Raw genomic sequence first — 24,239 nt, 5'->3', positions numbered from 1 at the left:
CAAGAGTTTGGGTACTAGCCAGCTATCGCAGAACCTGGTCTGATTTGAGTCTTCTGAGAGTCATGGTGGCTTCACATCATTCCTTTAGGAGAATCACCATCTTTCTTCTTCTGTGTTCTAAGCTGGCTTTGTGCTATTATACTTTAACCACAATCATTTGAACATACGGACTCAGGGCATACCCTGATGGTGTTCTGTCTTGGTCACTCACAGCTTTCTGTTTCCCTCATGACGAACCATACAAAACTGTGTGTTCTGTGCATTTCTGAGCTGCCGTTTGCAATTCTGTGTGGTCATATATAATAAGGATGGACCATATTTCCACTTTGCCTGCATCTGTCCCACTGTGCTCACTATTCCTACTTTATTATTTATAGGACCCTGTTTTACTCTCCAGCATGTGTCAGTTTGGATGAGAACATTATATATATATATATAAATTTTATTGGGGAATGTTGAAGAGTAGTGTGTTTCTCCAGGGCCCATCAGCTCCAAGTCATTGTCCTTCAATCTAGTTGTGGAGGGCGCAGCTCAGCTCCAAGTCCAGTTGCTGTTTTCAATCTTACTTGCGGGGGGAGGGCACAGCCCACCATCCCTTGCGGGAATTGAACTGGCAACCTTATTGTTGAGACCTCCCCCTCTAACCAACGGAGCCATCCAGCCACCCCTCCAGAAGCTCAGCTGCAGCAGGTTGTCTTCAATCTAGTTGTGGAGGGCGCAGCTCTCTGGCCCATGTGGGAATCAAACCGGCAACCCTGTTGTTCAGAGCTCACGCTCTAATCAACGGATCCATCCGGCCGCCCAATGTATATAATATTAATGAAAGTGCCATGGAGGAAGGTGGATTTTTTAGCAGGAAATCTAGTTTTTTGACTTACAGAAAGAAGTCAGCAAAAATCTTGCCTTAGAGATGTCCTGTGTGTTCAGATAATTGATGACAATTGTGTCATGGTCTGCTGATCTCCATCTAACTTATTGCCTCTCTTAATAGTTCTTGACTGATTGGAACAGGGTTGACTGTACTGCTCTCTAAAGGAAAGAATTCAATGACCTCTTTGTTTATGGGATTTTCTGACCGAAACACACATTCCATTATATCTCCAACTGATTGCTTGTCTTTCCTTAGAAGGGGATGCTCTCTGACTCTCTCCTCCTGGATCTCTTTCCACAAAGAAGAGCATGTGCTCAGGCAGTTGTTTAACATCTTAAGTTGCCAAGAATTGTTGGCTGAAGTCACAAAGCTATTCAGGCGTTTACGACAATTTATGACGGTGAATCTCAGCAAGCCTGCAACATAGCTAGACATTCCTTTCCTCCCTTGTTGAAATAGCATTGCAGGATCTACAGCTGCTGTTCCAAACCATCTCTATGTCTCCCCCTCCCCCGCCATCAGTCATTCTCATTCTCATCAAATTACATCATCTGTTTTACAGGGAAAACTGAAGCCATCCCAGCCAGGGCTCTCTTATTTTCTCTTCTTTGTTCCTTGAAATGTTTGAATTATCATGCAACTGTACTTCTTGTTTCCAGAGAAATATCTCTCCTCTTTGCCAAGGCTTACTCTTCCATCTGTTCTCTTTCTTATGGTGTCAGTGGCTCCCTTTCTATTTTCCATTATCATAAAAATGCCCTTTTCTTGAGCCAGATAGCCCCTCAAATCTTCTATCTTACCTTCATTACTACATTTTTTTTTGAAAGGTCAGGATACATTTTTAAAAAAAAATCCAGTTCTTTCCTATCTGGAACTGATGTATGACATAACTTTGAATTGAATTCTGTGTACAAGATTCTCTCTGGAAGCCATTCATATAGACCATTGTGTGTCATGGTTCAGTCATCATTCCTTGACCCACAGGCTGCAAACTGGTGGCTTGTAGATTGGATCTTCCTGCCAGTATACAGAGGCATCAATATATGCTTAATGGAGATTCCAGCAAGAAAAGACTGGATGGAATGGAAGAGAAGCATTTTTGAAGACATAATTGCTTAGAGTTTTCCATAATTAAAGGAAGACATGTGTTCTGAGATTTCAGGTATAGTTAGAGTCCCAGCAGGATAAAGATAAATGCCTACCCGAAGTCATTATAGGGAACCCGCAGCCCATTACTTATCAAAGATAAGGCAATGATTTTAAAAGCTCCTAAACTACAATTACGTTAGAAACAACAATAAAAAAGATAATCAAGCTGAGTGGCCTTATCTCAGTGTTTGCATTCCCCAACCTCTGTTTAGCAGCACACAGCTTTACCGCATTTTCTGTTTGCCTTCAGGCTCTGAGAACCCCTAGCTCTTCCTCGGCATTTTTTGCTTTTCTATATTATAATATTTACTTGCTCTGTTTAAAATAAATTCTACTTCCCTAAGTGTTAACCTTCCCAAAGTTACTTTCTTTATCATATTCTTTCCTGTCTTCCAAGCTCTTGGCTTCAATGATCATTTTTGTTGTTGCTGTTATTCTTTGCTCACAAATACACAACTCCATTCTCAAACTTTTCGTTTAATCTAAGTTTAACCTGATTTCCAGGGGTATGTTGAACAGCCATCTTGATGACATGATAGCACAGCGATTCTCAAAGTGCAGTCTGGGAAATGCTTACAGGTCTCTGAAATCCTTTTAGGGGTTCTACAGAGTCAAAACTGCCTGCAAAATAATGCTAAGATGTTATTTGCCTTTTTGCTCTCACTCTTATAAGTATGCAGTGGAGTTTTCCAGAAACTACAAGAACTGTGATGATGTCATGGCTCTGATGGCTGATGGGAAATGTGCTTGTATACTCTTGTGTTATAAAAATTCCTCACTTTTAATTTCAATTTGGTAAAAATAGATAGACGTAACCCATATAAACAAAAGCTCTTTTGGGTTCTGAGTGATGTGTAAGAATGTAAAGGGGGGCAGAGACCAAAGTGTATGAGAACTACTGTTGTAGCACACTCAATGATTTGAAAGTGGACCGCTTCCACTGTTCCGCTCACCTTGAATATTGAGAATCAATTCCTAATGCTTTTATTGGCGTTGGGGTTTCCAGGTGGGAATTCCTGCCCATTCTCAGGATTTTTTTTTTCCGCTTTTCTGTTCCCAAATCCTGAGAAAAGTTGGTCAGGAAATTGGGAAAATTGGCTCCTTGAACCCAGTAATACCCACAATGGGAAATAAATGTACTACTCACAATGTTTCTCTTAGACATTTTTCCTATTTATTGCTAGGGTTTCTGGGCGGGAATTCTGCCTATTCTCAGGAGTTTTTTTCACTTTTCCGTTCCCAAATCCCAAGAAAAGTTGGTGAGAAAATCGGGAAAATCGGCTCCTTGAACCAGGTGGTTGGTAGTATTGGCTGTCACTTTGTGGAAACGATTCATTGTGGAGAACAGAAAACAGTTTATATCTCGGGATTTGGGACCAGGAAAGCGAAAAAAAAACAAAACTCCTGAGAACGGGCAGGAATTCCCACCTGGAAACCCTAATTGGCACCATTTTTCCTCCAGACTCCAGGGTAGAAAACTTTTACTCACCCCTACAAATACTGGGGGTGCCAAAACAATGTATACAAGTGGACACTTTGGTCAGCGTTGCTCAAGCAGTAGTTCGCTGTAAGCAGAAGTGTCTGGACGCTGATGGTAACCACTTTGAGCACCTCTTGTAATTGCAGAAGTCAAATGTGACTTGTGTTTATCTTTTGTTATCGGTATACATTATTACAATTTTAGTACAGTTTTCCTTCCTTCAAGTGTGTATACATTTTTTTTGTCACCCTCTGTATAATATGCCCAGCCTCTTAGAAGAGTATTTGCTATTACACCTGGAAGGATAAGTCTTCACTTATCTCAGCAGTGCCGAGAGGGGCCTTAAAATTGTGATGGAGGAATAAGCAGTGTGGAACTACTGACGAGTTTTGAACAGAAGAATAAAATGATCATGTTAGTGATTCAGTTGAAAGGCTCACTGCAGTGTGTTCAGCATTGATTTAGTGGCCGAATAGGTTTAGGACGAGAGTATCTAATAGTGCTGACATTTTCAGCTGTGGTAAAAATAACGGTGTCCTGGTAACACCCATATTAGCATTGCAGTGTGCTCTATTTTTTCAGACATAATTATTATCTGTATTATATTATTGTATAATTTTTTTTAAAGGAAAAACTCAGAGACTAGGCAGAGCAAGGATGTTGTTCACATTTTGCAAGTTGAACTGTAGGTCAGATTGAGTAAGAGAACGTCTCCAGGTCATTAGGCTCAGAAGTACAGAATGCAGTCTTGTGACCTTCTGGCCTGAGACCAGGGAGAAAACTCTGAGGTCTGAAAGGGCACAGGGAAGGCATCGCTGTAATCTAAGCATGCAGTCATATTTGCTTTTCAGATTAGTAACCAGAACTGTTAAACCCAAGTATGTGCATACCTGTGGTCTTGCTTTTCTCCAGTTGATGCTCTCAGGTTAGAGCAACTCATTGGTACAACCAAAGGAAATACAAGAGAGACCATGGGTCTGTGAGCAATCTCCTGGCCTCATTCCAGTCTCCATAGGAGCATGGGGGGAAGTGTTTATTTCATAAATGAAGGGTAAATTTTAAAGAGTACATAGCAACAAAATTATCTGAGAGTAACAAAGCCTCTTTGTCCTTTTTATACTTTATAACAGCGCTTCTCAAACTGTGTTCCACAGGAGTTAATAAGCGTACTGTGAAAAGAAGTGTGCTTCGATTACTGATGTTTAGAAAAATCCTCATGCTAGTTCTCCCATTGGAGACTGATAGTGCATGCAGCAGATTAAAAGCTCTGAGGAGTCCTTCGATAAAGTAATTTGTTAAACTCTGTTTAACCTAGCATTTCCCAAGCTAATTTGAACTTGATCATGAAATTCTTTTTTTTTTTTTTTTTTTTTTTTTGCTATACTGTCTAATACCACCCTCTGCACAGAATAGAATGATTATTCCCACAACATAGTCTGGGAAACACTGACTTAGTCCCATATTGTTAATATTGATTATTGGATAGATATATTTCTCGTCAAGGTGAATATTGAAAAATGACCATGACCATGAACAGTCCTTTAAACATTATTCCCCCCCTTGGTGTCCTCTCACTCCCAAGCTTCAAATTTAAATCTCTTTCATGTCGACGACTCCCAGATTTTAACCTTTTGCCCTTATCCCATTTTTCTTGGCCTGTTGTACTTTTTTGTTTTTTAACCTGCATATCCCATCAACAACCCAACATGTCCGAACTGAGCCTTCTCCTCTAACCTAGTCTATTATTTTCTCCTTCCTTGTATTTGTTAATCATGTCACTGTCCCCTAGTCATCCAGCCTCAAATTTGGTGATGTCTTCAACTTTGTTCCCTTTCTTCCCATGTGTCTTCCTGTTTAGTTGACTATATCTCTCCAGAGACTATTCTCACCTCCCATTTGCCTTCCTCCTGCCACTGCCAACCAGCCGGGCTTCCGGTTGACACTTTTCTTCTCCAGTTCATTCTAAAACTCCTTACAGCTGATTCTGATCTGTCCCTTGTTCACCCATTTCCATTGGGTTTTATGATCTGCATGATAAAGTTCAAATTCAGGATCGTCTGTAAGTCCTCCCACGGACTGATCCCACCCCACTTTTCTACCATTGTTTCCAACAAAGCCTTTCCTGGAGTTACGGAAGCGCTTCGCAGTTATAGAACTTCTTGGTGTTCTTTCTACACAACTTCTGTGTGCCTTCGAGCCTCCTATTGTCTGTGCTTGAAATCTCCTTTATCTTCCCCTTTTCCCACATTTCTTCTCAGCACATCTATCCATCTTTCTAAGCCCATTCACAGGCCCCCACCCTTATGAAGTTTTTCTTACTTTGCTCAACAGGAAATGATGTGTCCCTCCTCTGGGGTACTGTAGCACTTCATATATAACTTTCTTATAACACTGACCAAATTGTATCTTAAATTCCATTTATTTGTATATCTGCCTTATGCTTGTCTAAAGCTCAGTGAAGTTGGTCTCTGTCATCTACATATTTGTGTCCTTTTCAGAGCCTGTCTCAGGGTTTTCACATAACAGCAATGAAAAAAAAATTTGTTGAATAAATATTTGTTTTAAAAGGTTATTTTTATAGGTATAAAATATCCTACCATAACTAGGGTTAATGTATACAATATTCTTATGTTCTTTCATTGCAGCTTTTCTAGAGTGAATAGCAATGATGAGAATTCAAATTAGTAGGTAGTCACAAAATTATTTTTAATCGAGTTATAAATGTCCCTTTGTTCTTAATTTAAACATGGATGTGTTTAGTGTTTCCAAATTCACTTCACACAGACTGAGGAGACCTTGACCGAGGAGGCCCTGAGGTCCTGAGCCTTTTTCCTGGCCGGCCTACTCAGTCGGCTTCCTGGTGGAACTAGATTGTCGTCGCTCAAATTCATGTCCTCATCCCCATGCATTTCCCAGAATTGGAACGATGGCTCATGTTTATATCTCAAAAAAATTCCTTGTGTGCATGTTAAATAAGAAGAGAGACGTCAATATAGCTTTAATTAAACAGGTTAGGGCCACCTGAAATACGTCGGTTTGGATAACCTGAGAAGATGTACTATTAATCCAGAGTTCCAAGCCAGCCCCTTGCACGACTCCAGCCTCCCACCCCTTCTCATCAGTCCCCAATTCACACTTTTAGGTCAGCTTCAGAAAAGGAATGAAATGCCTTTTTGTCAGGAATTGGATTTAAAGACCTGTATCAGGAGACGTGTTGCAATGATTATCCTTATATTGGGTTAGAGTATGATTTTAAGAAGACCATTAGCCTAATCATTTTAAGGAGAAGCCCTGCAGTCTAGTCTAGTATAGCCATGCTTCTCAAACTTTACAGTGCATGCGAATTATCTGAAATTGAAATGCAGAGTGATTCAGCAGGTTTGGGGTGAGTAGGAGATTCTGCAGGTCCAGTCAGCTCCCAGGTGAGGCTGATGCTGCCGGTCCAGACCACATTAGGCAGAGGCCGAGAGGAAGGTTCTCAGGGCCTCCTGGGTCAGGCTTTCCTCATTCTGTGTGAAGTGAATTTAGAAATTGGTGGCAATGTATTCTTATTCCGGCTTGTTGCTTAGGCAAAATGGTTTATCTTTTTGGGTCTTATTAATAGTTTTCCAGGGGGGTGGCTGGTTGGCTCAGCTGGTTAGAGCACTGTGCTCTTAAAAACAAGGTTGCCGGTTTGATCCCCACATGGGACACTGTGAGCTATGCCCTCCACAACTAGATTGAAACAACTACTTGACTTGGAACTGATGGGTCCTGGAAAAACACACCTAAATATATAAAAGTTAAAAAAAAAAAGTTTTCCTAATGTGCAACATGAGGGGGTTGAAGGGAGTGATATCTAACAGTACTTTCCAGTTCTGACATTCTATGATGACATGGGAGGAAGTAAAAAGAATGAGGAGCCAGGCTGCAGTTCTGAACGTATTTACATTCTCTGAATCTCAATCCAACTTTCATTTTTATTAACAGTTTATCTTAAGTGTAGTATGAATGAAAAGCATTCAAATTTTCCATATTTATGTTAGGATGTGGACCTTCAAAAAATAGTTATAAATCTCATGATTTAATAAAGAAATTGCATGCAAAATACATGTTTCCTTCCACCTTCATCTTTTATGTATGTTCTGTTGTTTTTATTTTATTAGGAAATACTTCATAGCTTGGGTGGGATTGAAAACCTAGCTCAGGTAAGATTCTTTGTGCGGTGGCTGGTCTTGCCTTTCCATTTTGTGCCATGGCTCTGGGCAAGGATAACATAGGTATGTGACAGAAGATAGTTTTTTTTTTTTTTTTTTTTTTACACCTTAGGCTGCCTGCTAAGGGGAGGAGCAGGCAGGGTTAATACCTGTGAGCGTGGGGCAAGATCCTCACAGAACAGGGTGGGACCCATGACATTTTGTTCTGGTTAATTTGGCTCACTTTACCCAGCCTGTTGAAACGAGAAAGTGCTATAAAAGGTCACATGTCTTTACTTAGTAATGAAAAGAGATAGGCCTTGGCTGACTGGCCCAAGTTCTCAGCACTGCACGTACCAAATTATGGGAGAAAATATTGGTTATGAAGATGTCCATAACTTTCTCACAAAATGAAAAATAATTGCCATGCTCACTAAAATATTAACAACTAAAAGAAAATGTGAGGAAGGATCTTGATTGACTTCATTTATTTTTTTGCTCTGGTAACTATAGAGGGAAGGTAAGCAGGTGAATATATATGCTGAGCCAATCAAATGTTTGGGTTTATTAATATGATGAAACATGGCATGGCATTGAGATGGAGTAATCTGTTCACCTAAAACCTATAGCATGTACGGAAAGAATGGTTTTCATAGTAAGCCCGTGGCCCTACAAGCTCATTCTGAATTATTAAAGGAAGATTAAGTTTAATGGCAATTTAATGTTATATCTATTTTATTTTAATTCTTGGGAAATTGATACAACATAATCTGGCTTTCGTTTGTAAGATTTTTTTTTAATTGGCTGGAGATTTATCTCGTTTAATGAAATAGACTTTCAAAAATTTCTAAAGGATCTTCTTATCTACTTTAAAATTCATTATCCTGTCAGAAATTTATGTTTCTCTGAACCTATTTCTTATTATAATCAGTTATCCACAGTTAGAGATTATCATAGTAACTCTTACCCATTTTATTCTGATTTTTGCTATCTGCTTGTATGCTGGTTAGCTATAACTTAGGATCTTATAAAACATAAGATCAACAAAATATATCAATCAGTGTGTTATAAAAATTCTACTAAAAAGGTATGTTGAATAATTAAAATTCTGTGTACTATGTGTTAGGTTGGTGCAAAAGTAATTGCGGTTTTTGCAATTTTTTTTTTTTTTTTTTTAAATCTTTTGAAACCACATTTACTTTTGCACCAACCTAATATTATGCATCTTATTTGTATCTTATATTTGGAGACTAAATTACACGGCCAACTCATTCATTTACAAGTCATTTTGGGACTTTTGAGAGCTTATACAGTTTTACACGGTCCCTCCTTTACTTCAGGGCATGCAAGAGAGGGCAAAGAATCCAGAAACCCAGACCACCTGTTGCCCTTGAGTAAAACGGGCCCAGAAGCACTGAGTATTATTTGGTGAATCTGTTGCACCACCTACAGCTCATTTTCAGAAGTGCACAATCTTGTCTCACCTGCCTGTGTGCTTTTGGTGTCTTCTCTTCTGACTTTCTTGGTTTGGTCCCTCCTGCAGTACATGGAGATTGTGGCTAATGAGTACCTGGGCTACGGAGAAGAGCAACACAGTGTGGATAAGCTGGTCAACATGACATGTAAGCGTTGTTGTGGAGACACAGCCAACTGTCTGGACTTGCTAGAATAAGCAGTATGGTGTTTGCAGCAGGAAAAGGGATACGTACTTTAAATGTTTATGAGTGTGTCCATACAGTTATGGTGTGGAGAGTCCATGCCAATTGTTATACTCAGTGCCAAAATATACCCAGAAGGAAGACTTTTAGATCACAATTGTTACCTCGAAAAGCCCAGTTTCATGTTTAAGAAGATTTGCATTGAGTGCAAGCTATTTTTTTTTTTTTTTGAGTGCAAGCTATTTTTATTTAATGCAAGAGAGACTTCCATAACAGCAGATTTTGGTAAAAATATTTTTTGCCTCTTTTAATTTCTATTAAAATGTCACAGGCTGTTCAGTTTTCATCTATAAAGTTAGGTTAATAATAATATCTACCTCAAAAAATGTGGAACATTCCAGACATAAAAATGAAAAAGAAAAAAAACACACACACACACACCCTAATGTGATGACAATAATGAAAAATATTGATCTGTGTGGGTGAGTGATTCTCTCCTCACTGAATCTTCTCTCTTTGGAGACTTCCCAGGCCTACTTTCCATCCTCTTCAGGTCTGATGAGCCAGAGACTTCCTGCTGTTGTGGGATGTTAGCCCGTGCTTTGTGAATAGGCTCGTTTCCTGTATTTGTTTACAGGAGAGCACACTGACCCTCAGTTACAGGGAGAAAGGGTATGTGGCCTAAGCACCAGGAAGGTTCTTTGAGAATAGCCATTTCCCTGGGCTGAGGAACCTCTCCAGTTCCATCACGTTTTCTGTCTTTCCCTCTTCTCTTTATAAAGTTGAAATCTTTACAGGGAGGATCTTTGAAGAATTGATTGCACTTTGAGCTTGTAAGTAATGCTTGTGAAGGAACTCATTTAACTTGGCGTCAAAGGAGCGTTGTGCCTTTTTTGCTATCTCCGTATCTCGTTATTATAATGGTAACACACAATAAATACTGGTTGAGCTCAGGAGGTAATTCTTGGAGTAAAACACATAACCCTGTCCCTCCTCCCTCCACTGCTCCTCCTGTGTTACCTGTTTGCCCATTTGCCCTTTCTCTGCGTGCCCGTCCCTGCTTCAGACCTGAGGTTCCATGAGTGCTGCTCCTTTCAAGCTCCACATCCCTCTTTGAGTTATTTTCTTCTTTTGTAGATATTTTTCAAAAACTTGCTGCTGTCAAAGACCAAAGAGAATGGGTCACCACAAGTGGAGTCCACAAGGTGAGTGGCCCTGGGAAAAGGTACGACTTCAGCTCCATGTGCAGTGCTGTTCTGAGTCTTCCTTCGTGGTCCAGACCCTTGTTGTTATAATTCACAAATCTAACCTGGCCTCAAATTGTAAATGTCTCCCAGCCCTTTTATATTGTTTGTCAGCCCAAGGAGTAAATACAGAAACAGCACATAGGGGTTTTCTGAAACTCTTTTTTTATTTTTTTCTCGTGCCACTTAATGCCAGCTAAATCTATTGCTGAGTGTAAATGTTGCTTGAAAAACCTTGACTATACAGAAACTGGCCCTAGGTGTGTGTTTACAAATACAATGTATGTACACATATATACATATAATCCATAGGGCACCAGAAGGAAGTCTTATATTCTCTTATCTTGAAAAGCCCAATTTCATGTTTAAGAGTTTCACTGAGTGCGAGCTTACTTTATTTAATGCAAGAGAGACTTCCATAACAGCAGATTTTGGTAAAAAGTATTTTTTGGCTCATTTAATTTCTATTAAAATGCCAGAGGCTATTCAGGTTTCATCTATAAAGTTGGATTAATAACAATAGCTACCATATAAAATTTGGAACATTCCAATTTCAAAAAAGATTTAGTTTCCATTCCCCAAAAAAGAGTTTCAGGGTTATATTGGTTTGAACCACATGAAATTGCCATGGTCTATAGGCCAATTTCTCATGGTTCAATCTTATAATCAACCTATATAATCACATAAGCATATGGGTCAAATGTCCATGTCAAGATGGTTGAATGCGGACTTAACCAAAACAGACTACATTCATATTTATAGCAAAAACAATTCAGATGGTAGCTGCCTAGAGCCAAGCTTCAATGATCTGCTGTGTTCTTATATCCCAGGGGGCTACTTTCCAGCAAGGTGGCCCAAGGTGCTGCTCATGTATAGGGGATGAGTCTAGGTGATAACACAGGTCAACATTTTCATTTAAATAGCTATATGTTTCACTGATATTATTTCTTAGAAGAACATTTTTTAATAGCGCTGAGGTGTTAGGTAGACATGGTTAAAATTGTGAAAATGTTATGTCAGTGACTGAAGTTTGGAAAACATCATGTGACAAGACAGAGAGAGAAAGGGAGTGGGAGATGAAAAAAGAGAAGAGGATCAGAGAAATACAGATAATGATAGCTTCATAAAAAATGCAGGCAATCATATGGGGGGGAGGGGAGGCTAGGAGGGGATCTACATAGAAATAAAAAAATCATCCTGGCCGCTGTTGCAGCTACGGCTTAGAATGTCTTTGGGTGTGTACTTCTGGGGGAACTCTCAGTTCTAGAAATGTAGAGAGAAGAGAAATGCATTTGCATTAATAGGAATTCAGAGAAGGTAACTGATAAGATACAGCAGACTCAAAGTTAAGTCATGCTACTTATGATGGTTCCTGGGAGCATTAATTCATATTCTTTTAACAGTAATTAGAAATCTGAGAGGCAAATGGAGTGCTTGGTAGTATTGACATAGCTTGCTTAGTGTGGGGAAAAAAATGACAGTTTTCAACATTTTGGTGAAAAACAGTTCCATAATTTGGAAAGTACCTAGCACAACTTTTGACTCAGAATGTGTTCTTAGTGATTGGTCGCTACCAGTATTATATGGATGTCCTTAGTTATTATGACCAGTGTTCCTGTCATCAATCTCCCCACTTCTCCTTGGGGAGGGGTCAGAAGAGGCAAAGCAGCCCTCTTGGGCAGCTGGACATCAAAGCAGTGTGAGTACCAGGTTGGCCATGTAGCTTTGTCCCTTTCCCTTTCTGTCCTGGGCAAGGAATGGCTACAGGGTGCTAGTGTCAAGCGTTCCAAAGAAGGAGGGGATTGACGCCTGCTCGCTGTACAGAACTGGATGTTGTGAATGTGTAACAGAACTCCTTCTGAGGTTAAGCCTCTATGATCTTTAGAAAGAAGCATTAATATGTTCAAGAAGCTGGTGGTACTTACATGATTAAACTTTCTTTTACTTCTTTTTTTCAGACATTAGTGAATTTACTCAGTGCCCAAGATACTAATGTTCTATTGGGTGCCCTTCTGGCCCTGGCTAGTTTAGCTGAAAGGTAAGTAATATGTGTTGCAGTTCTGCTGTGGTAGCAGTTTAGGTGAGAGAGATACAAACTAGATTAGTTTCTCTAGTTACTTTGTTACCTACTTAGAAAACTAAGCATGGCTTACTGTTAATCTGTTGAAGAGGATCCTGGACGCAAAAGCATCACGTTAAAACTTAAGTTGGAAAGGCAAATCACAGTTTAAAATTTTCCTTTCTTTTTTCTGAACAGAAATATTACCTAGTCTTGCATCAAGCCCTCAGTTACTTCTACTTCCAAATCACCACAATATTTCTTTGATAATTGAATCTCCTGTCTTTTCCCATTCTCTTCTGTGTATTTATTTTAACATATAAAATATTTTCAAACACTTTTACCCTCAAAAAAATCTAGATAACCTGTCCCCTTATAGATGTTCATAAATATTTTAAATAAAAGAGCTTTAAATATGTTTTTGTGTCAATAAGTGGATCATTGCTTTGTTTTTGTTTTTTCCCCAACTTTGTTGAAAACTGACAAATATAATTTAATATATTTAAAGTGGATAACATGATGATTCATTATACATTGTAGAATGATTACCCAGATCAAGATAATTCATGTGTCAATCACTTCACATAGTTAACTCTTGTGTCTATATGTTATAAGAACATTTAAGATCTACTCAGCAACTTGCAAGTATACAATACTGTATTATTAACTATAGTCACTATATATACACTAGATCCTCAGTATTCATTCTTCTTATAACTAACTGAAAGTTTATCCTTTAACCTACACCTTCCTCTTTTCCCCTCTTCCCAGCCCCTGGTGGACCACCCACCATTCTATTCTTTGTTTCTGTGTAATCGGTTTTTCCTTTGTTTTTTTTGTTTGTTTTTGTTTTTACATTTCACATATAACTGGTATTTGCTTTTCTCTGTCTGGCTTGTTTCACTTAGCATAACGCCCTCCAGGTTCATCCATGTTGTTACAAATGACAAGATTTCATTTTTTTTTTCTAATGGCTGAATAACATTCAATTGTGTATACATACCAGGTCTGACAATTAAGTTTGTGAACTTGCCCCCGTGCGCTTACATTGGGAGCCCTGTACAAACAGCTCGGTAAGGTTCCATAACCCTGGCGTATCAGTGTCTCACCGCTGTGCTCAGTCCATATGTGGCAGCGTCTTGCTGAGTGGCATTCATTATTACTGTTGCGTGTTTTTGTGTGCCGTGGTGAGAATGTCTGAGCTTGAATTAGAGCAATGAGAAAACATTAAATTTCTGGTCAAACTTGGCAAGAGTACAAGTGAAATCTGGGACATGTTAGTCCAACTTTATGGGGATAATGCCATGAAAAAAACGGCAGTGTACAAATGGGTTAAACGTTTTTCTGAGGGGAGAGATCACGTCACTGATGAAGAGAGGTCAGGGCAGACAGTGAAGAGCAGAACTGACGGAAAACATTGCAAAAATTCGTCATGTTGTGCGTCAAAATCGTTGGCTGGCTATGGGAACATAGCAGACAGTAAGTCTGCTGACTGTTAATGTTAAGAAGCAAGTAAACATCGATAGAGAAACAGTTAGGAGAGTCTTAACAGCAAATCTTGGCATGAGAAAGGTGTGTGCGAAAATTGTCCCAAAGGAGCTCTTGCATCACGACAATGCACCAGCTCACATAGCACTGTCTGTGAGGGAGTTTTTAGCCAGTAAACAAATAACTGTATTGGAACACCTTCCCTACTCACCTGATCTGGCCCCCAGTGACTTCTTTCTTTACCAGAACATAAAGGAAATATTTAAAGGAAGACATTTTGATGACATTCAGGACATCAAGGGTAATACGACGACAGCTCTGATGACCATTCCAGAAAAAGAGTTCCAAAATTGCTCTGAAGGGTGGACTGGGTGCTGGCATCAGTGCATAGTTTCCCAAGGGGAGTACTTCAAAGGAGACCATAGTGATATTCAGCAATGGGGAATGTAGCACTTTTTCTAGGATGAGTTCGCAAACTTACTTGTCAGACCTCCTATATGTTCTTTATCCATTCATCTGTCAAAGGATATATATATATATATATATATATATATATATAGAGAGAGAGAGAGAGAGAGAGAGAGAGAGAGAGAGAGAGAGAGAGAGAGAGAGAGAGAGCACATTTCCACATTCGCCTGTTGGGAATAACACTGATCATTAATTTTTTATGTGAACAGCATATGATTCCCTTTGTAGTAAAGGGAATTATGTTATCATACTGTAAGTAAACAAATTTAAATTTATGACATATAATATTTATCTAATATTGGAATTTGATATAACCTTGCTTCATAGAGCTATGTTGCATTTTGATTCTCATCTTAAGATACTATGAGAACTAGGATATTAAATAAATGGATATGGTAAACTACGTTTTTAGTAGTTACTAATAGTTTTTAATTTATAGCCCAGAATGTAGGGAGAAGATAAGTGAACTCAACGTTGTAGAAAATCTGCTGATGATTTTACATGAATATGATTTACTCTCCAAAAGGTAGGGTTGCTAAAAAGGAGAAATATAATATCTTATATTTGATGAAAATGATTGTTATTATTTTTTTATTATGTCATGTTATTTATATTGTTGACATACCATGAGTCAATTTGGCATTTATTTCCTTTTAAAGTTTACATAAAGAAAATAGAGCACAGTGGTATATCAGTTTATCTTTGGCCCTGAATTACTTCTAGTTCTGGGCATGGAATCAAATTATATAAATCTTAGGATCATATTTTTAATATTTTTGTTTGTTGTATTTATTTACATCCTGTCTCTTTAAGGAAAGAAACTCTGAGGTGGGTCTGTTTTTAGAAATTTCAGATTGTATGCTGAAAACTTGAGTAGAATGCCAAAATCTAGTTTCCTTAAGGCCAGTAAAATAAATTAAAATAGGTTCGGACTTGTTTCATGACCACCTGTTGCTATAACTTAAAACAGAATCTGGAGTAAAATGAAATCATTTTTAATTAGACTACATATTGCTCTAAAGAGTTACTGTACCCCGATAGTAATTAGGTTGTTTTTACATGGTGTTGCAACCAACATCATTTGATATTTAGTTGAATAAAAAACTTTCTAAAGTGGCAAAGTAAATAACTGAAAGTCAAGTAGTGAAACCCTGACCCTTAACTCATAATAAGTCCCCCTGGACTTAAAAGGCAATTTAACATACTATAATTTTACATACTACACTCATAGACTTGGCTACATGAACCCATTCATCCAACAAACAGCCTCTGCACAAGTGTTGACAAACTGAACATGAATAAGATATGAGTGTATAGTGTAGGAGAGTGGACAGGCTCGCAACGCAGCAGTTTCGTCATAACACTAAGTGGTGTGGTCGATGGAAGCACAAGGTAAAGCTTTCATAATTCTTTTATCTTGAGCCTATAGCAGGTACTCGACACCTGTTTGCTGGTTAGAGGTTCTTAGTCAGACCAATGGAGGTTCAATGAGCATATGACTTAGAACAGCAGTCAGCCAATTGTAACCTGGGGGATAAATTTGGCTCCCTGCCTGTGTTTGTAAATAAAGATTTATTGGGACACAGCGAAGCCCATTTGTTTTTGTTGTTGTCTATGGGTGCTTTTGCACATGTTTGCATGGTTGGGTAGTTGTGATGGAGCCCATAAGGCCAGCAAAGCCGAAAACATTTAGCTGTGGTTCAGCCCTTTGCCGGAAACGTATGCTGACCTGTGACTGAGAAAATGTTAGAGTTATAGTCCATGCAGTGGTGACAGCTCTAGTCTAAATGTAAAGTCAGTGACCCGCTGTGCTGTGATTCTCATCCTCACCCTTTCCATCTGCTCCCAGACTAACTGCAGAGTTGCTGCGCCTACTGTGTGCCGAACCCCAAGTGAAAGAGCAGGTGAAGCTCTATGAGGGGATCCCCATCCTCCTCAGTCTGCTGCACTCTGACCACCTGAAGCTGCTCTGGAGTGTCGTCTGGATCCTGGTGCAGGTTTGTGAAGACCCCGAGACCAGTGTGGAAATCCGCATCTGGGGAGGCATCAAGCAGCTGCTACATATTTTACGAGGGTGAGTCGGGGTGGGCTTGGCTCATTTCACCCCAGTCATTGCAGGCTGGGGACTCTGCCGTGTGATGGCAGATTGGGCACACGCTCAACTCCCTCCCTCCTGCTCTTTGGTCATTCATGTTTTGCAGAGTCATTTATACTTGTTGCAAGCATGCTCTAAATTCCTGTCGGGGGCATTTGTCTTTCAAGCTCCTTGAGAGCCCTGATATGTTTATCTTTGCATCACCAGCCTCCAGTACAGTGCCAGGAATGGAAACCAATAACCCAAGGAAAACATTTGTCTTGTCACCTTATTTCTTGAATGAGTACAATAATTACTACTAGTTTACCAAAATGCCTGTGTATGCATACATGTCATTCATCTGTAAAGAGAAAGCAATGTCTATGTTAGGGGGACAGATGCATAATCCTTAGTCAAAATAGGAGAAAATGTCATTAATGAAATGATTTTCATGTTACTGACCCCAGTCCAGTTGCTCTTCCTTTCTCTCTAATCGTTGTTGTGGTGCTATAAGATGAGTTAACACCTATTATCTCTCTTTTAAAAGTAGAATTCCAATGGCATTCAAAGCCATGATATGAGGAAGGAATGGTCTTTAAAAATACTTTCGAATTGAAATTCTCTTCATGTTGCAATAACTACTATATTGTACATAGTAGATATATTGAAGTATTGAATAAAAACATCTTTTGTACCATCAGTGGGAAGGTTTTATTACTGAAAATTATTAGAAAGCATAATTCAGCCCTATATGTTTTTACCCAAAGTTGAAAAGGAGTATGTCTGCCTCAGAGGGCTCACATTTATTATCTGTGGTACATAAATAAAACTCATGCTAATAAAAGCCGTGACTTACCAATTTTAATATGACTAGATAGTATCAAATCAATATTATTGGGACTTTGTGCTTATTATGCCTCCAGGGATATTGCAGAACTATGTATTATCAACTTCATTTTCTCTGAGGGGACATTCCAAAGCATAAGAACAGACTGCAGAGATAGGAACTGTAGCTTTGTCAACGATTTCTGTTATCATCAAAAAAAAAAAAAAAGGAAAAAGAAATACATAGACTGTTTACTCTCCACTTGCTTTTATGAGTATCACTTAAAAATCTCAAATACATTAAATTTTAAATTATAAATCTTTCATCAGTACAGTGGCATAATAAGCTAGCCCCTTGGTCAAAATAATCACATTTGACAAAGGTTCGTTTTTGCTTGGACGGTGTCGCACGGTGACGGCAATGCTGCTGCTGCTGGTGGTGGTCATTATTTGTCAATATGCCTGTGACGACAGGGTTGTCTTCTTGGAGAGCAGTTATTTATTTATTTGTTTGTTTATTTGTTTATTTAGATGATAAAATTAAATTCTATAATTGTTAAGCAATACTTCAAAGACAAAGTATACTTTAATGACAAAATATACTTTTACCACATATAATTTGAGTTTAATACAAGGCACCATTTTCCTCTTTTGCTCAATCTATAACAATCCTTGATAGAAAAGAGTTCTTACATATCTAAAGAGTCATTTTCCTAGTATGTTTCTATGGTGCAATGTTAGGAAACTCTTTCGTGGGAAGGTGATAGATGTCAACACTTATTCCATGTTAAATATGTCACTGTGCTCTAGGAGAATTTATTATCCCAGCTGGGTAAATAGTATCCTTTCAGAGCTTGTGCCCACCCGTGAGCTGCCTGGAGTGGGTTCGATGGCTGGAGGTTGCCAGGTTGTCTGCTGGCTTGATTATGAACAGGCATTGTGGTCAGGGCAGTTTCCAGGAAGCCTGTGCATGCCCAGTCCCTTGCAACCCCAAACTCAAAAGTGGTTCCTAGAGGGCTGTATACTCTTGATAATGTAGAATGATCACTGAAATTAAAGTTTTAACATAATTATGTTGACAGATAAGATCACCAATTATGACTATCGCTAGGCCCAGCTCCATTACCTTCCCCATGCTCAGTGAAGGAGGGACACTAGTGGGTCCAGATGAGGTGGGAAGGAAGCCAAGTCCACGTTATATTTAGGCACATAGAAATCCAGATAGAGCTGCTGGCATAAAAAAAAAAATTAATGATAAATTATGGTAACAAAGTAAAACAAAAAGGAACAAAGTAGTTAAAAGACAAGAATAATCTCTTTTGGAAGAGGTTCCATTTAAGTAAACAGAAAAACAAATGCTTTATTTTTATTGAAGACATTAAACAGAACATGAAATTTATGAAATAAGATTAAAGATGAGATGAGAGGATAATAAAAAAGGGAGGAGAGGGATTGCAGAGCTAAGAAAGAAGACAGGAACGGAATCACACACACAAAACTGATAAGTTCACTAGAAACTTGAATTAGACAAAGGAAGGGCAAGACTGAAAAACAAATTACATGTAATGTAGAGGAGAAAGACAAAGACATATGAGCAATTAGAAAACGAAAGCTATGGCCAGCAGAAGACAGGTTTTTGGATAATTGATATCCCTGAGTTAGAGAATACAACAAAAGGAATTAAATTTTTTTTAAAAAGACATAATAGAAGAGAACTTTCCTAAAATAAAGGAAGATTGGAATTTCATGGGAAAAGAAAACAAAATGATGAAGACTGACATGTATTCGGATGACTTGATTGCAGCAGAATAGAGGTCAAAACAAAGGTGGCCATGGGGAGCAGTGGGGGAAGGACAGTCTAGTCAATAAATAGTGCTGAGCCAGTTCAGTAACCATACCAAAAAGAAAGGCGAGAGAGAGAGAGAGAGAGAGAAAGAGAGAGAGAGAGAGAAAGAGAGAGAGAGAGAGAGAGGAGAGAGAGAGAGAGAGAGAGAGAGAGAGAGAGAGAGAGAGAGAGAGAGAGAGAGAGAACAGGATGGAAAGAAGGGAGGGAGGGAGGGAGGGAGGGAGGAAGGAAGAAAGAAAGAAAGGAAGGAAAGATTCCTACCTCACACCATATACAAAATCCATTCTAGGTGGATTGGAAGGTGAAACAATAAAGATAACACAGCAGAAAACTTCGAGATCTGGGTGAAGGAAAAATTTCTTTAAAAAGGACTCAGAAAACACTGACCAGGAAGGAAAATTGATAAATTCATCTGTGCATTAACTTTTCTTTTTCAGAGATAGAAATTTTGTTTCTGATCGGTCTTCCATTGGAAGCCTGTCTAGTGCCAATGCAGCAGGCCGAATTCAGCAGCTTCATTTGTCAGAAGATTTAAGCCCTCGGGAAATACAAGAAAATACTTTCTCCCTTCAAGCAGGTATTTATATCATGTTATTATGTTTTACTATTTTATACTGTTTAATATTATATTGTCTTATTCTGTTATAAAATTAGTATGATGACATTGATTAGGCACAATTTCTAAGTTTTAAAAAATGTGAAGTTAAATCCATATGGATGCCCGAAACTTGTTGGTACCGGTGTTGAATTTGCAGGTTAACGATACCACAACTTTTCCCTCCCTTCCATGTTCTGAACACATGAAGAAGTCAACAATAGAAGTCAGACATAAAGAGAGCAGAATATGAGCTTTATTACTCATAAAGCTGGGTTAGGGAATGCAGCTTGCTCTGTGCCCAGATCGTGGTTCCTATTATTTTCTAGACCTCGGGCACCCTCCTTCAGGGACATTCTACAATGCAGGTACCCGTTCCACTGGGAGCGAGGGAGTGCCTTCCTCATACCTCGTGAGCACCTGAAGAGAAGACAGAGATGCTGCCCTCTGTGGGATTTCCACACAGAAGCATTGCGGGGAGCAGGGACATATGCATGCACTTTTTTGGCACTTTGGCACAATCTTGAATAGTTCTATAGCCACTGCGTGAGGGCACCTGGCCTTTGCGGCAAGCGGGGCCAAAGTGTTATTGACCAAGCTGGGTGCCCTGCAGTGACCCACAGAAAGGGAGCAGAGAGGTACCGGGTGGGCCAGCAGAAGGGCCGGTAGGTCCTCAGAGGGGAAGAGCAGACATGGCTGGGGGAGGAAAAAGGCCAAGAAGCAGCTCAGTACAGAACGCCACCCGAGGCTGCCCCAGTGGCTATACAAGGCAGGAAGGGTAGTGCTCAGGGCCCGGGATGCAACGCTTGGCAGACTAGGGTCAGACTTCTGGCCCCTGCTGCTTACGAGTGCTGTGGCCTCGTCTCATAACCTCTCCGAGTCTCGGTTTTCCCACTGGTCAAACGGGTCATCACAGTGCAGACTCTGAATATAAATGTTAATTTGGATGCTGTATTTAGAGCACTCTCTCATTTAGCCAGCCATTGTAGATGTATTTATTGAGCGCCTGTTAAATGGTTGGGCGCTGGGCATTACAATGAACCAGACAGATGCAGTCCCTGCTTCCTGGTCTATCGTACTGGTAGGTACTCAATAGAAAGCTGCTATGGGGTGTACATGCACTAATCACATGAAGAGAAGAGACATTTTCCTTGTCCCAGAACCACGCCAGAGGGACAGTTAGTGTTTTTGAGTGACTCTGTGAATAAAATTCCCCGTGGAGTTCGAGTATTGATGTAAGAGCAGTAGCACAGTCACAGTGGTGACAGACATGATCGTTTGGTGGTTTTCGTTCCAGCCTGCTGTGCTGCCCTCACGGAACTTGTGCTCAACGACACCAACGCCCAGCAGGTGGTTCAGGTGAGCGTCCCGCCCCCCAGGGTGGCGTCTGCATGACCAGGTGACCATTGATTGACCCCACCTCAGACCCAACTCTGTGTCCCACAGCATAGCTTTTGGGATCCCATCATGGGGTTTTAAAACATTTCAGTATTTCTTATTTAACTTATAGGTTTCATTTTACATTCTTATCCTTCCTCTTTTAACTCACGTGGCTTGAAAAGAACTGCTTTGTGGTTAATTGATGACATTTCTTCCCTATATTTTGTGCAGTCCTTTTTCCTTCCTTCTTTCCATCCTTCCTTCCTTCCTTCCTTCCTTCCTTCCTTCCTTCCTTCCTTCCTTCCTTCCTTCCTTCCTTCCTTTCTTTTTTTAAAGCTATTCTAAACTGTTTTAATTCTGGACATATAGGCTTCCATGAGTTAAGGGTAGCAGTCACTTTAAGAATATATCAAGTATGTACTCTCAAATTCAAGTATATACATAAGAGTTATACCTAAATACACATGTATGTGTACAACCCTCACATAGTTTCCTATTATAAAAGTTATTTTCCTCTCATTGAATTTTAAAGAGAAAACTTTTTTTTCAATACAGTATATCCAACTTCAAAATCCGTAAATAGATAAAAGTTAGTAATGGATCAGGTTACCAGTGACTAGAGTCCCTCGGGGACGCTCTGCAAATCGGGGTAGTTGGTAGAGCAACTGAAATCTAGGGAAATTTTGATAATATCTATGATTGTTAGAATATTTAGGTTAGCACTAGTCCCTGTACTGACTTGTAAGGGAAAAATATCTAATGAGGGAGGCTGGCCTGGAAACAAATGCTGTTAAAACAATTCCTATCATTACTTGCTGCTTGGCCCCTGGAAAAATGACTTAGCCTCTCTAAGTTTTGGTTTTCTCATGTATAAAACAGGAAAATTATAGACTAATTCACAAATAACTATAAAGACTAAATGCAATAAGGCGGGTAAAGTTCTTTAGTTATAATATAAACATCCATATATAGTAGACTTTAGTAAGTTATGCATTTAATAGATAATAGGAAAGTAGAAATAAGTTAGTAATTCTTTCATTCCTCCATGTATATATTTGAGCATAAGTCTAGAAAGATATTAACTGTGTTTTCATGAGTAATATTAGTTTTCTATTTTAATCTATTATTCTTATTTCTTTTATTTTTCTATTTTCTGCAATAATTTATCGGTAGTGTTTCACAAAACTATAAAGGGAGAAATTATATTTCATAATTATATTTCATTATATTTAAAATATAATGTTCAAAGATTATAAAGATATTTGGATCCCTTTACTCTGTCCCCCACACTGGTTTTAAGTTTTTGAATCACTTTAAATTGATATACTTTATTATTTATAATCTTTAAAGACAATTGAAATTTTAAGATTATGGTTATAGTCTTTGGTGTATAAACGTGTTACACCTACATTTTTAGTATTGTCCTGTCACATTTTAGGTATTGTCCTGTCATATTTAAAGTTTGAAGATTATACTAACATTTTTTTTCTTAATATTAATTTTTGAGGTTGTTTAGTTGTTTTTTTTTATGCTTATGTATCTCTATGGCATTGTCATAACATGGCCCCTTTATTCCTCCAGGAAAATGGTGTATATACAATAGCAAAATTAATCTTACCAAACAAACAAAGGAATGCAGCAAAGACTAATCTATTACAGGTAAATAAACATGTCCATTGTTCTTCAATATCAAGTTACTGAAATTTGGGGAAACTTTGATAACATAATCTATGATTTTTAGAATTTTTAAGTTAGCTATGATCCTGTACTGAGTGTGAAGGAAAAACACCTAGTGAGGGAGGCTGGCATGGAAGCAAATGCTGTTACAACAACGTAAAACGCTTGACGGTGGTTTCTCTATGGGAGGGAATTAGGCCATTTTATTTCGATGTTTCTTTGCTTATCAATAAGTTCTGCTTTAAAAAAAGACATGTATTGCTTGCGTATCGGAAAATAATAGCAGGAAAATTCTATGCCATCTTTAAGCATGGCCCACAGCCACTAATGTTTCACCTTGACAAAGGAAAGCCTGTAAAATCAGCCTTGATGGATGAGAAGGGACTTGCCAAATGGATAAAGGGATACGAGTGGGGCCCCAGTAGTATCAGATGGAAGGCCATTCCACACGGAGGGAACAACACATGCAAAGTATGGGAGCCTGACAGCTTACAGTATGTTTAGTGGGGCTGGGGTGTGCGTTGAGGGGAGAGGGTGCCTCAGGAGATGAGGCCTCACAGGTAAGAGGGGGGACACAATATGTGCTTTTTTGAGGAGTTGGGCACCAGCGGCCAGAGTCCCCAAAGACATCGGGATGATAACATCACATTTGAAGTTTGCCTTTGCCGTAGTGGCGGCTCACCTTTTCTTGAAGTCACTTAGAAAAGGAAGTATGAAACCACCTTTGCCTCAATCTGATTTAAGAGCTATCATCCAGAATGATGATCAACCCTAGCAGAGAATTTCTGATGGCATCTGTGGACTGGCAGCCACAGGTTTTGGAGAGCTACAGATGAGAACATCCAAGGGAGGGACTTCGTTTCCCTAGTTCCCCGCTATGTGTGTGACACTATGCGGGAACACAGGCAAAGTCAAATCCATCCGGCTGATGCATTTTGTTAGGCAGTAGAGGGTTTTTAAAAATCCATGTTGAAATGGCTTTCGAGGAACATACATGCATGTTCTCCACTCTCTCACAAATCGCCACTACTCTCTTACCAGGCTCCTTCATTTTGTTGTTTGCCTGGCTTTTCTGGGCAATTCTGTTTGTGACCCTTCTTCTATATTCAGGTCACTAATATTATGGAACGATTTTGGATTTGAACTCAGCAGACCCCAATCACCCCAGTGGTGGCTTATCGTTCAGGTACATCTGCAGGCTGGGGGCTGTCTTTTCTCTTTTTCTTTTCTTTTCTCTCAGCATTGCAAAA

The 24,239-nt window shown here is 39.2% G+C and overlaps 1 protein-coding gene across 11 annotated transcripts in view; it reads left to right on the top strand.

The window, feature by feature from the left end:
• The window catches only part of NEK10 (NIMA related kinase 10), a 181,899-nt gene that overhangs the window by 34,944 nt on the left and 122,716 nt on the right, over positions 1 to 24,239 (top strand). For 4 of the 11 annotated variants that reach the window (XM_081071836.1, XM_081071832.1, XM_081071841.1 and 1 more), the window contains 9 exons: positions 7,646 to 7,687; positions 9,219 to 9,297; positions 10,471 to 10,538; positions 12,536 to 12,615; positions 15,032 to 15,118; positions 16,442 to 16,666; positions 19,775 to 19,914; positions 21,230 to 21,291; positions 22,894 to 22,971. In XM_081071836.1, coding sequence (XP_080927962.1) covers positions 7,646 to 7,687; positions 9,219 to 9,297; positions 10,471 to 10,538; positions 12,536 to 12,615; positions 15,032 to 15,118; positions 16,442 to 16,666; positions 19,775 to 19,914; positions 21,230 to 21,291; positions 22,894 to 22,971 — 861 coding nt within the window. Of the gene's footprint in view, positions 1 to 7,645; positions 7,760 to 9,218; positions 9,298 to 10,470; positions 10,539 to 12,535; positions 12,616 to 13,655; positions 13,710 to 15,031; positions 15,119 to 16,441; positions 16,667 to 19,774; positions 19,915 to 21,229; positions 21,292 to 22,893; positions 22,972 to 24,239 lie in introns of those variants that run through there. The other 7 variants (XM_081071835.1, XM_081071842.1, XM_081071837.1 and 4 more) reach the window with 4 other exon arrangements.

This window comes from Rhinolophus hipposideros, assembly GCF_964194185.1.
Source record: "Rhinolophus hipposideros genome assembly, chromosome: 14".
Classification (NCBI taxonomy): Eukaryota; Metazoa; Chordata; class Mammalia; order Chiroptera; family Rhinolophidae; genus Rhinolophus; species Rhinolophus hipposideros.
Note: the sequence above shows the minus strand (reverse complement) of the source record. Positions and strands in the feature narration are given on the sequence as shown.